This window comes from Carassius gibelio, chromosome B22 (genome assembly GCF_023724105.1).
Source record: "Carassius gibelio isolate Cgi1373 ecotype wild population from Czech Republic chromosome B22, carGib1.2-hapl.c, whole genome shotgun sequence".
NCBI lineage: Eukaryota > Metazoa > Chordata > Actinopteri > Cypriniformes > Cyprinidae > Carassius > Carassius gibelio.
Window position 1 is genome coordinate 3,774,635 of NC_068417.1, and position 13,680 is coordinate 3,788,314.

At 41.4% G+C, this 13,680-nt stretch overlaps 1 protein-coding gene across 1 annotated transcript in view; it reads right to left on the reverse strand.

Annotated features, from left to right (window-relative positions):
* Positions 1 to 601: 601 nt before the first annotated feature.
* Positions 602 to 13,680, reverse strand: part of LOC127987594 (GTPase IMAP family member 9) — a 20,110-nt gene continuing 7,031 nt past the window's right edge. The window contains exons 2-3 of the mRNA XM_052589967.1: positions 2,179 to 2,214; positions 602 to 2,041 (exon numbers count right to left, since the gene is read on the reverse strand). Coding sequence (XP_052445927.1) covers positions 1,191 to 2,041; positions 2,179 to 2,214 — 887 coding nt within the window. The 3' untranslated portion in view covers positions 602 to 1,190. The remainder of the gene's footprint in view (positions 2,042 to 2,178; positions 2,215 to 13,680) is intronic.

The following is a 13,680-nucleotide window of genomic DNA, read 5'->3' on the forward strand; positions in this document are numbered from 1 at the left end:
TGATTGAGATTGAGAAAGTTGTTCTCAGCAAGCTGTCCTCAGCAAAAAATGAGCTGCACATAGTTTTACATGTGCATTATAATTTTCGGGAACCGAGTTAAACATAAATTGTAACCATTAATGTCAAAGTACAGAGTTCCTGGGAAGCCCAAACAAAGATGATTGGACTCAGAGATGAAAAAAACAGCGTTTCAACGACATGGCGACAAAAACAAACAGCTCTTCCTTCTTCTCCGTCGGAGCGCAACAAGGCCACGCCCCCTGTTTGTGTATTCATGTGGGCGGAGGTTAGTCAAAAAAACTGTTTTAGTGATGTCATTACTACAGGAACTAGAGGGCTGTAGTCCAAACTGGTCGTTTTTTGTAGGCGAATTCTGTTAAATCAAATATCTCGCTTGGCATTGAACTTTGAGCTTTAGAATTTTACAGATATTATTTATACTCTAACAACAACATTACACACTAACTAAAGTTTAAAACATGGAATCACGAAGAAGGGGACCTTTAAAGATAAAGCCTGCCCAGTAGCAGATAAAGCATAGGCCTGCAATATCTGTTGGCATTCTACTTCTGGAAATAATTGCTCAGATGTGTTTTAATAGTTTCAAGTTCTTTATTATGAAAACAAAAACCAGATGAAACGGGTTTTATTTCACACTTGATATCTTATGTCACTCCAAATGACAACATTGAAATATGGTTCAGCTGTGGAATATTATCGGTTAGAATATAAGGTAATCAAACATAAAATGATTCCTGCTGCTCTAAGTCATCATGTATCTCAATTTCATAATAATAGTTAACAAATGTTTATTTACAAAGGTTAATGTTTCACGAGTTCACGCTTACATATAATTAGCTGAGGTATGGAATGCATATTTGACGTGCTGTCCAGGTAAGGGCTCCGGGCTCGGGAATGGCCGAACCTAGAGTACCCCCCCTTCCCCGTCTAATTATAAAGTGAACTCGAAGTGAGGAGATGGGGTGGAGGAGGGATGCTGATACCGTCGATGGATAGAGGTAAGTCAGCGATATTTAAACTGTGGGATTGATTACTAGATTGTGGTCCACCTGTGTCGAATAGGCTAAGTATCTGACGCGCTCCTCCCGAACCTTGTTAACGAGAACATCATATCTTGTTCACTCTGCCTAAGCCTTTTAAACCTGATAATATTTTACCCAGGGTTTGCTTAAAATTTGACTTTGAGGCTTTTCAACTTGGTAATGATCTTCATTAGTTTATTCTCATTAGTATAAGTCTGCTCCTCCTTCAATCTGAACTCTCGAAGCTGTGCCTCGTAATAACGCTTGTACTCGTTCAGTCTTTCCTCCAGCTTCTGCTTCTCTTCAGCAAACGTGGCCTTCAGCTCTTTTTCTTTCTCTTGTAATTTGTTCTCATATTCTCGTCTCAGTTCATCTTCCTTAGTTTTCAGCATGCGCTCCACATCCTGGTAAGATTCACTGGTGTAATATTCACCTCCATTAGCTGTGACCATGGCGTCTACCTTCTCCAGCAGCTCCACAACCTGATTACGATCCTCCATGTGTTTATTGTTGAAGACGTGATATCTCTCCCCACAGCGTCTCAGGATTTCTTTCAGGTCCTTGCTGGCTTCACTGATGTGTTCCTCAATAGAGCAGTCCAGTTTATCCCCGTGAGTGAAGAGGACGATTGTGTGTTTATCTGATTCTTCTCCGAATATGGCTCTGACCTTCTCCACTGAGACTTTCTCCTCTTCAGTAAATGAGCTGAGCTGAATGGTCAGGAGGATGGCATGAGGTCCAGGTGCCGTCATATTTATACACTTACTGATCTTCTGTGTCAGAACCTCTTCATCTGAAATATCGGTGTCAAACATGCCTGGTGTATCTACCAGAGTGATTTCTCTCCCTGCCACATTTTCAGTCACTTTGCCACACTCTTTGGTTACAGATGAAAAACTTCGTGCAGCTGTGAAGGCACTTCTGCCCAGAATGGTGTTTCCAGAGGAGCTTTTACCTGCTCCAGTCATTCCCACCAACACCAGCCTTCTCTGTGAAACTGAAAAACAGTGAGAGGATACGGTCATAAGCATTCAAATAAAACAGATTGCAGCTTACAAGCTGATTGATTGACTGTAAAGTACATTAAAATAAAGTAAATGCAAATAGTGTTAACATTTGTACGTGTATACTTACAATTTGGAGTATTTAATTCAAAGCTTCCTCTTCTACCTACAAAAAAAAAAAAAAAATTAAGTAGACGTTTGGTTAATTCTAGATTATTATTATTTTTTTTTGGTAGTAGTGTGGCAGAGCAATATCAGATCTCGTCAAACTGCAATCTAGTTTTTATTTTTATATCAGACATTAGATTGAGCTCAATGGTGACATTAACATCTGACAACATTCAGTACTTGCTCTGCAGTACATTTCTGAACCATTTCATGTGTTATGCCTGTGGGAGTTATTAGTGAAACATCATGCCATCATAGTGTTTCACACGTTGCCAGGTTGAGGAACTTGAGATTAGATTATTGTTATGCAGACAAAATATACTCTCACTATTTCATAGCTCAGATTACTAGAAACCCTATAGACTTTTACCATTTTATATTTCTGTACACTTTAACTGTCATGTGACCATCATTTCTGCCAGACTGTGAAAAGGAGAAACACACGGGAGGAGTGGAAGAAACCCATTTACTCTAAAAACAGTTTTTGGCATGTCAGTATAACATATGTAAGTCATATGGAGGTTACATCAAAGCAAATTCAACCACGTCAAAAAATATTTATGATGCATATTGTTGATTTAGCAACATAAAAAACCATGCAAATTAGTTAGCCAAACACTAGCCTGAATTGGTAATTTAGCTAATTTTTCTTTTCCAAAATGGCAGCTATAAGGTTAACTAAACCAGCATCTTAACTTAATAATTCAGCCAGTCTTAAAGGGTTAGTTCACCCAGATTGCAAATTTATTTCATTAATAACTTACCCACATGTTGTTTCAAACCCGTAAAACCTTCGTTTATCTTTGGAACACAGTTTAAGATATTTTAGATTTAGTCCGAGAGCTCTCAGTCCCTCCATTGAAGCTGTGTGTACGGTCTACTGTCCATGTCCAGAAAGGTAAGAAAAACATCATCAAAGTAGTCCATGTGACATCAGAGGGTCAGTTAGAATATTTTGAAGCATCGAAAATACATTTTGGTCAAAAAATAGCAAAACTATGACTTTATTCAGTATTGTCTTCTCTTCTGTGTCTGTTGTGAGAGAGAGTTCTTATCAAAGCATTCTGGATTTCCGGTTCGCGAACGAATCATTCATTTCACCAAATCGAACTGAATCGTTTTAAACGGTTCGCATCTCTAATACGCATTAATCCACAAATGACTTAAGATGTTAACTTTTTTAATGTGGCTTACACTCCCTCTGAGATCAAACAAACCAATATCCCGGAGTAATTCATTTACTCAAACAGTACACTGACTGAACTGCTGTGAAGAGAGAACTGAAGATGAACACCGACCCGAGCCAGATAACGAACAAAACATTGACTCATTCACGAGTCAAGAAAACCGTTTCTGTCAGACGCGTCCGATTCGTGAACCGAGGAGCTGATGATACTGCGCATGTGTGATTCAGTGTGAAGCAGACCGACACACAGAGCGTCTGAACTGAACTGATTCTTTTTGTGATTGATTCTGAACTGATTCTGTGCTTGTGTTATGAGCGCGGGTAAACCAAAGGCTTGAATCAACGGCAATCATTGCAAATGACGACATTACGTCGAGCGCAAAATAACCGGTGAACCGTTTTCTTAAACCGGTTTACTGAATCGAACTATCCGAAAGAACTACTGGTGATCCGAACACCGATGCAACCGGTTCTTCACTCGTAAACGAGTCAGTCTATTATTCGTTATCTGGCTCAGCTCGGTGTTCATCTTCAGTTCTCTCTTCACAGCAGTTCAGTCAGTGTACTGTTTGAGTGCATGCATTACTCCTGGATATTGTTTTGTTTTAACTCAGAGGGAGTGTCAGCCACATTAAAAAAGTTAACAGCTTAAGTCATTTGTGGATTAATGCGTATTGGAGACGAGAACCGTTTAAAATGATTCAGTTCGATTTGGTGAACTGAATGATTCGTTCGCGAACCGGATATCCAGCTGCATTGTTTTGAACTCTCTCTCACAACAGACACGGAAGAGAAGACAATGCTGAATAAAGTCGTTGTTTTTGCTATTTTTGGACCAAAATGTATTTTCGATGCTTCAAAAAATTCTAACCGACCCTCTGATGTCACATGGACTACTTTGATCATGTTTTTCTTACTTTTCTGGGCATGGACAGTATACCGTACACACAGCTTCAATGGAGGGACTGAGAGCTCTCGGACTAAATCTAAAATATCTTAAACTGTGTTCCAAAGATAAACAGAGGTTTTACGGGTTTGAAACAACATGATTGAAAGTTATTAATTGCATAAATTTGCTATCGGGGTGAACTAACCCTTTAACATATAATTCCTTACATTTATATAGCGCTTTTCTAGGCGCTCAAAGCACTTTACATAGTCAGGTGGTATTTCCTCATCCACCACCAGTGTGCAGCATCCACCTGGATGATGCGACGGCAGTCATATTGCTCCAGAACGCCCACCACACACCATCTTACTGGTGGAGAGGAGACAGACTGATGAAGACAATCAGCAGATATGGGGATTGTTAGGAGGCCATGATGGTCAGATGCCAATGGGTGAATCTGGCCAGGATGCTGAGGTCACACCTCTACTCTTGTAGAAAGACATCCTGGCAGTCAGGACATCGGTTTAGCGTCTCATCCGAAGGACGGTGCTTGTTGACAGTATAGTGTCCCCATCACTACACTGGGTCGCTAGGACCCACACAGACCACAGGGTGAGCAGCCCCTGCTGGCCTCACTAGCACCTCTTCCAGCAGCAACCTAGTTTTCCCAGGAGGTCTCCCATCCAGGTACTGACCAGGCTCAGCCCTGCTTAGCTTCAGTGGGCTGCCGGCCATATCACAATATGGCTGGGAAAGTTACTTTGTAAAATGTTTTTCACTACATAATACAAAATACATGCTTTAAAAAGTAATCAGTAATGTCTTTCATTAGATTACTCAGGTTTAGTAACTTAATATAATAATACGTTGAAATACTTAAGCTATGAAACAAACAAAGAAACATATTAACTGGATGTCTTGTTTTTATGCTTTCCAAATCTAAATAAAAGTGATTAAGATTTGTGTTTTCTTTGGATTGTAGTTTTAACAACAACAGTTTTCCAAATAATTTCTATGAACAACAAAAAATGTTATGTCATTTAAATCTTCCAATCAATAGAAATTTGAATACAAGGAATGGGATTATGTGCTGTTTCATGCTGCACAGGAAGCAAGTGCGAGGTTAATAATATTTAATTAGAATAATGACACAATACAAAACTGAGACACAAATAACGCTGGGAGGAATGCACAGTCCAAGATGGTGGTGAGGAATGATGAATCCGGAAGGCGGAGGTGAGTTGGCAGCAAAAGGGGGTGACCAGGAACTGCGGGGAAGCGAGCCGAAAGGTAAGTGGTGTTGCTTGATGGTGGTTGCGTAGAGTGGATGGGGTTCCGGGGAAGACACGGACTTCCAACGCAGAAACACACAAGAAAGCAAGGCACGGGTTACAAACATGAAACAACGCTCTTGCAAACACAAGACACTAGCCAAACCAATATATAGGGATGAGTAATGAGTGACAGCTGTTGCTGATGACAATTAATGGAGATGCCCACGAACTAATCAGTGCTGACGCGTAACACACAGACTTCACCCACAAAGTGCAAAACCCAGAGATCACGGTTTACCAACCGTGACAGTACCCCCCCCCCCCCCCCCCCCCCTCTAAGAACGCCTCCTGGAGTTCCCAGAAGGGCCTACCTGCTGATTGTAATCATCAATAAGGGAGTGATCCAGTATGTCCCTAGCAGGTACCCAACTCCTCTTCTCCAGACCGTAACCTTCCCAGTCCACCAAGTACTGGAATCCTCGTCCCTCCGTCTCGAGTCCAGAATACGATTAATCGAATAGGTCGGTTACCCATCTACAAGACGCGGCGGCGGGGGTACCGGGGTAGGGATTAATACGTGAATAAAACACGGGTTTAATTTTGGACACATGGAAGTTGGGATGTATCCTCCTGTACGGGCGGTGCGGTGGGCGCAGTAGGAGAGGTGAGTTGATGGATCTGCTGAGTGAGCTCGGACACCTGTGTCACCAGCGCTTGGATCGCGCGTCCGGTGTTCACGATGCTCTCCTGCTGCTGATCAACACGGTTGATGCTGTGATGAATGAATTCAGAAAGTGAAGTGGTGCTCGCTGCTTCCATGTTGTGGTGAGAGCGTTCTGTAACGACTGGGTGAAGGAGTGGCAGGAAGCAAGTACGAAGTTAACACAATTTAATGGAGACAATGATACAAGACACTACTGAGACACAAATTTGACTACTGAGACACTTCGCTTCCTCCGCATCGTCCCTTAACTGTGCTATAGATTTAGTTCCAGGTAAGTCTCCGCCTAAAGGCAAGCTTTACTCTCTTTCTATTCCGGAGAGGGAGGCCATGGAGAAATACATTTCTGATTCCTTGGCATCGAGGTTCATCCGCCCTTCCTCTTCTCCAGCGGGGGCGGGATTCTTTTTTGTGGGTAAGAAGGATGGTTCTCTGTGACCTTGTATTCACGATACAGAACACCTATCCATTGCCTTTGATGTCTTCAGCTTTCGAGAGCTTACAGGGAGCATCCGTATTCACAAAATTGGATTTACGTAACGCTTATCATTTGGTCCGCATCAGAAAGGGGGATGAATGGAAAACTGCCTTTAACACCCCTAGAGGGCACTTTGAATATTTGGTGATGCTGTTCGGGCTCTCCAACTCGCCAGGGGTTTTTCAAGCACCCGTTAATGATGTGTTGAGAGATATGGTAGATCAGTTTGTATATGTTTACCTGGATGACATACTGATTTTTTCAGGATCTCTCCAGGAACATGTGCAACATGTCAGATGAGTGCTCCAGAGATTACTTGAGAATGGGCTTTTTGTCAAGGCGGAGAAATGCATATTCCATTCACAGTCTGTTCCCTTCCTAGGGTATATCGTCTCATCCGAGGGAATACGTATGGATCCTGACAAGGTTAAGGCTGTGATAGATTGGCCATCTCCAGATTCCCGTAAGGCCCTACAGCGGTTTCTGGGGTTCGCCAATTTTTATCGACGTTTTATTCATAATTTCAGCCAACTAGTCTCACCTCTGACGGCCTTGACCTTCCCCAGTACTCCGTTCAGGTGGTCGGAAGCAGCAGAGACTGCATTTACCAACCTCAAGAGCCGCTTCGTTTCGGCTCCCATCCTCATAGCCCTGATCCCACACGGCAGTTCGTGGTGGAGGTCGACGCATCAGAGGTGGGGGTAGGAGCAGTTCAGACGATAAGATGTATCCCTGCACGTTTTTCTCAAACTGTTTATCTCCTGCTGAACGCAATTATGACATTTGTAACAGAGAATTGTTGGCTGTCAAATTAGCTTTAGCAGTGTTAATTTCGTTGACTAAATATTTTCGTCATTATTTTCGTCACGATTATATTTTTGCGGACGAAAACAAAACGAAAACTAAAAAAGAAGGCACTGATGGAGACTAAAACTATGACTAAATTGATTGACATTATCGTCAACGAATAAAGGACGAGACGAAAATAGACTGTGACGAAAATCAAATCAGCAGACGGGAGAGATGCGAGGAATTAACAAAAGAACCGGCAAAACGCAACAGGCGAGACTGCATGAGAGAAGAGAACCAATCCGAGCCTGACTTATTGAGACGTGAAGCGAAGGTTTTCAGTTTTTAAATGAGCTCCCGGGAAGTCGGCATTCGAAGAGGTGATGTCTAAAAGAGCGACAAAATGTCCACAGCTCACTTCACGTTTGACGACGAACAAAACAAAACAAAGCACGCGGAGCGATCATTCGTTGCAAGAACACAACCAATTTGAAAAGACATTTACAGACGAGCCACCTGGACATTTTCTCAAATGTAATTTCACAACGATGTTCTTTTGTTTATTGAGCTAAGCAAAATTGGAAGACTGCAGTGCGTAGATGTTGTAGTATTAAATATTACGAACTGAAAAGTACTGTAATATAGCCCCTTCTTCAAGTTAGATGAGAGCACAATACTAATACGTATTATTATGATACATACATTTGATTAATACTAATGTTTAGTATATTTTATAATGTTCTACTTGTTGACAATATCACACATATTTCTATATTAGTCATGTGAAACGTGAATGTTCACATCCTATCATTATACATACTAATCTAGCAATATTGTAGTATTTAAAACATACAATATTGCAAGACAAATGAATACCTTATAAAATCTTGTTACTTTTTTTATCCACCCAACTTATTAAATATTTATTTTAAATGTATGCACTTATTGTTCAGCTCAGCTGTAAGCTTTAAGGTCCTGGACCTAACTTTATTTTTCTTTTATTGATGGTCAATTGGCAGCTAGTTATTGTTTACATTATCATGACAGTGTTTGTTGCTGCATAAAAGCTTTTGAATCGGAATAAAGACACAGTTGTGTTGAAATAAAGTTGAATTTGTGTTTTATATATTTTGGTTAAGTTTGTTTCCTATACCAGCTGTAAAAAATTGTCTAGTAAATCTGTTATTGATTTTAGTCTTATTTTAGTCGACTAAAATACCAAGCAATTTTAATCGACTAAAATGCCAAGCAATTTTAGTCGACTAAAATAAGACTAAAATTAAAACAAATCAGATGACTAAAACTTGACTAAAACTAAAAAGAATTATAGTCAAAAGACTAAGACTAAAACTAAATTAAAATTTTGTGTCAAAATTAACACTGAGCTTTAGAGGAGTGGCGTCACTGGTTGGAAGGGTCAGGGGTACCTTTCATTGTTTGGACCAATCACAAGAATTTAGAGTACATTAGAACTGCCAAAAGACTCAATTCCAGGCAGGCTCAGTGGGAACTTTTTTTTCGGTCATTTTGATTTTACTCGATCAAAATGATCGTACCGCCCGGGTTCCAAAAATGTCAAACCCGATTCTTTGTCACGTCTTTTTGATCCTTCTACCCGCCCGGTGACTCCCAAGTGTATTTTACCTGAGAAAATAGTAATCTCAGCACTCTTATGGGAAGTCGAATCAAAGGTCAAGACGGCCTTAGAAGGGGTAACGCCTCCGCCCGGTTGCCCACCGAATCGTTTATTTGTGCCGGAGGAGTTACAGTCCGAAGTTATTCAGTGGGGTCACTGCTCTAATGTTGCTTGTCATCCAGGGATAAGCCAAACCAAGGGTTTAGTTAAACAACGATTCTGGTGGCCACTTATGGCTCGTGACGTCCACGATTTTGTTTTGGCTAGCTCAGTTTGCGCCAGTGGTAAGTCGTCTAACCGGCCTCCTGATGGGCTTCTTCAACCGCTGTCTGTCCCTTCGAGACCCTGGTCCCACATCGCACTAGATTTTGTTACCACCCTCCAATGGCATGACGGTCGTATTGACCGTAGTGGACAGGTTCTCGAAGGTGGCACATTTCATTCCCTTGCCCAAATTACTTACAGCCAAGGAGACAGCGGTCAATGTCCTAGATCACGTCTTTCGGTTACATGGCCTCCCGGTAGACGTGGTTTCTGACAGGGGATTCCAATTCATATCCAAATTTTGGAAGGAATTTTGTAAATTGTTAGGAGCGACGGTTAGCCTGTCTTCGGGTTATCATCCCCAGAGTAACGGGCAGTCTGAGCGAGCCAACCAAGATTTAGAGAGAACGTTGCGATGTTTAGTCTCCAAGAATTCTTCTTCCTGGAGCCAACAACTCTCTATGGTGGAGTACGCTCACAATTCGTTACCAGTGTCAGCCACCGGCCTTTCTCCGTTTCAGTTTCCAGTTTTTCCTAGTCTGGAATCTGAAGTCGCGGTTCCCTCCACTCACGCATTTGTCCAGAGGTGCCACCGCACCTGGACCAGAGCCCGCGAGACTCTACTCCGGATGATGGAGCGCACTAAGGCCAAAGCTGATCGCCACCGGACAAAGCCTCCCGTTTACGTCGTGGGTCAAAAAGTGTGGCTTTCTACTAAAAATATTCCTCTCCATTCCGTTTCTAATAAATTAGTAGCCCCCAAATGTATTGGCCCGTTTACTGTCACCAGGATCATAAGTCCGGTGACAGTCCGCCTAAAACTATCTCCAGCGTAAAGGAGAATACATCCTGCCTTCCATGTGTCCAAAATTAAACCCGTGTTTTATTCACGTATTAATCTGCCCATCCCGGTTCCCCCACCACCGCGTCTGGTAGATGGGGAACCGACTTATTCGGTGTATCGTATTCTGGACTTGAGACAGAGAGGACGAGGATTCCAGTACTTGGTGGACTGGGAAGGTTACGGTCCGGAGGAGAGGAGTTCGGTACCTGCTAGGGACATACTGGATCACTCCCTTATTGATGATTACAATCAGCAGGTAGGCCCTTCTGGGAACTCCAGGAGGAGTTCTTAGAGGGGGGGGGGGGGTACTGTCACATTTGGTAAACCATGATCTCAGGGTTCTGCACTTTGTGGGTGAAGTCTGGGTGTTACGCGTCAGCATTGATTAGTTTGTGGGTGTCTCCGCTAATTGTCATCAGCAACAGCTGTCACTCATTACTCATCCCTATATATTGGCTTGTCTAGCGTCTTGTGTTTGTGAGAGCGTTGTGTCATTTTTGTGACCTATGCTTTGCTTTCTTGTGCGTTTCTGCGTTGGATGTCCGTGTCCCCGGAACCCCGTCCACTCTACGCAACCCACCACCAAGCAACACCACTTACCTTCGGTTCGCTTCCCCGCAGTTCCTGTGTCACCCTCTCCTGCTGCCAACTCACCTCCGCCTTCTGGATACTTCACCCATCGCCACCATCCTGGTGCATGAACACTCATATAAACAGTAGCTGTGAAGATTGCGCGCACAGAGCATAGACTGTATAAAAACATGGATGTAGTGTCCGTGACATCATCCGTAGACTCCTGAACTGTGTTTTTGAAGCCTAAAGTGTGTAGAGCGGGCCGTCGCCATCTTGGCAGCGCGGCATCGAGCGACTCTCCCGGACAATCAAAAAAGGGCAAAAAGGTGGGAGCTAGTTGCTGAAGCCACACCCACCTAGCACGACGGCAGTGTCAGCAGCGGTAGTCCACCTGTCACTCAAGTGGCTACGCCCTTAATTATGCAGAACTTTAAATCTTAATATAATTTAAACGGATGAGTTATAAAAAAATTCACCCCCCTCACAGTTGTCATGAAGGGCAAAATTAGCTATTTAGACCAAAATCATTTTTTGAACCAGGCTGTAAACATGTTTTTTCCTGCTGTAAAATTGGGCATTTTAACATGGGGAGTCTATGGGACTGACTCACTTTTGCAGCCTGCCTCAAGCGGCCAGTCGAAGAATTGCAGTTTTAGTCACTTCCTTATTGGCCTCACGAGGGAGAGCGGGAGGTTGGCGCTCGGCACAGAGGAACACAGAAACTAGTTGTCAGTGCTGTCCTGTGATTTATCACTAAAGTAGCTTAGAATTTCAAAACTTATTATAGCATGTTTGTGTGCAGCGCACATGAAGCACAAGCGCGTGCATAGAGAGCAGGGGTCGGCGGTCGCGCTGCGAGTTCCCGGTTTGTGTCCGTTCTCAAACTCTTCTGTGTATTTTAACTTTAGAAAAGGTTGTTCTGAGTCGAAACTATGATACAGAAAACTACATCAGTATATCATCATAAACAACCGTTTTTGTCTTACGTGAACATAAACAGATGAGAAAGAAAACACACGTGCAGTATTTTTGCTTAAAGAGACAACAGCCTAATAAAGGCGCTGCCTGTCATTAATGTTAATCAATGAACAAAAGAAAATCATTCACTGATCTTGACTGAATATATTTAATAACTTTACTTGATTAATCTTTCTTTTATTTCTAAAAAGAAAACTATGCAGTGTTTTTAAATTTTAATTACAGTTTCTGTACCTGAAATTTAGTTTAGTTGTATTTATTTATGATATTGCTAATTGATTTGTTTGTTCCTTTCTTATTACTGACCTATCTTATTACTTTTTAGTGTCTATTTAGTGTCAAATATTAAAGCGTCTTCAACACTTTAATATTTGAAATTTATATTAATCTAGTTGTTTTTGCTATGGTATTTTTTTTTATCACAGGCAAAATTCCTCTTGTAGTGTTTTGTAGGCTGCTGATTTTTGCTCATGTTATTCAGCTGCAACAGAATGCTTTGTTAATTTTCTTTTAAATATTGGATTTTTTTATGTTATTGGAATCGAAACTAGGAATCGATAAGAATTGGAATCGATAAAATTCAAACGATACCCAACCCTAGTAAGAAATGTTACGAACATAGATAAAATAACTGCTGATAGTCAATCATATTTACAGTAAAAACCTTGTCAGTGAACTATGAGGGCAAAAAACCAAACCAAAACCGAAACAAAATAATAGTTCATTAATCGTAATTGAGGTAAAATGTTCAATTAATCGAGGTTTTGATTATAGGCCATAATCGTCCAATTTTTTGTACCCACATTTAAACCTGACTGTGTTAAACACACCGCATACTCAAGAACATCAAAGCAAATGCTCAGCTTACATTAATGTGTAATATCAGAAAAGAAAATTCAGCTAACAATTGTGTGTACATGTGAGTTTCTCTGTTTTCTCATCAATCAAATCAATAAGCCTAAACCAGCAAAGAAGGCAATATAGCAATGTTCTGACACACCTCTGAACTTGATCGTGTTATACACGCAACATAGAAGAGAAAATAATAATGATTAAAGAAAATCAGCCAATCAGCTGTGTTTAGGTCAGCGTACAAAGAAAGAAAAATAAAATTCAGCTCATTTGAGTGACAGTCCCTTTCTCTCACATTGACATACAGGCAAAGGCAGGAGAAAATAGTTTCAGCTGAATAACACCATTCTCACACACACAATTTATGTGTGACAACTGTGTGTGTGTGTGTGTGTGATAGGGGTGGCACGGTTTGCTGAAAAAACTTGGTTCCACATGGTTCAGCACGCGCTGAGACCGCGGTGCAACTGAAATCTGACAAAGCATCTGTAATATGGTAGCAAGTAAAACAAACTGGGTTCAACTAATATATGTTTCTGTTGATGGATGTGCATTCTGGATTCCCAGACATTACAACAATAGTGATAAGAAAAAGAAAAAAAAAAACTGGCCAAACCATACACTTTTGTTCAATGTAAATGCCTTATGTTGGAATATGAGAGCAGTCATTTATTCCGTCATCACCCAGGTGCTCACAGATGAGACCTGAACAGCACACGTTAATATGTATTTAAACTAAACTCATTTAAGCTTTGTCAGTTTAAACATTTAAGAGCCAAAGAACGTGAGCTTGCGTGCGCAGTGAGAAGATTTGTGCATGCGCTCATCTGGAGAGCGCAAACCCGCACCTCAGAACGCGCGCAAATATAGGCCTTCTCTGAAGTATTGTGTTTAAATGGACAAATTCACACATTAGGTCAAAATGCCCATTTTGGTAAGTATCAATCAATCACCTTTATTTATATAGTGCTTTAAACAAA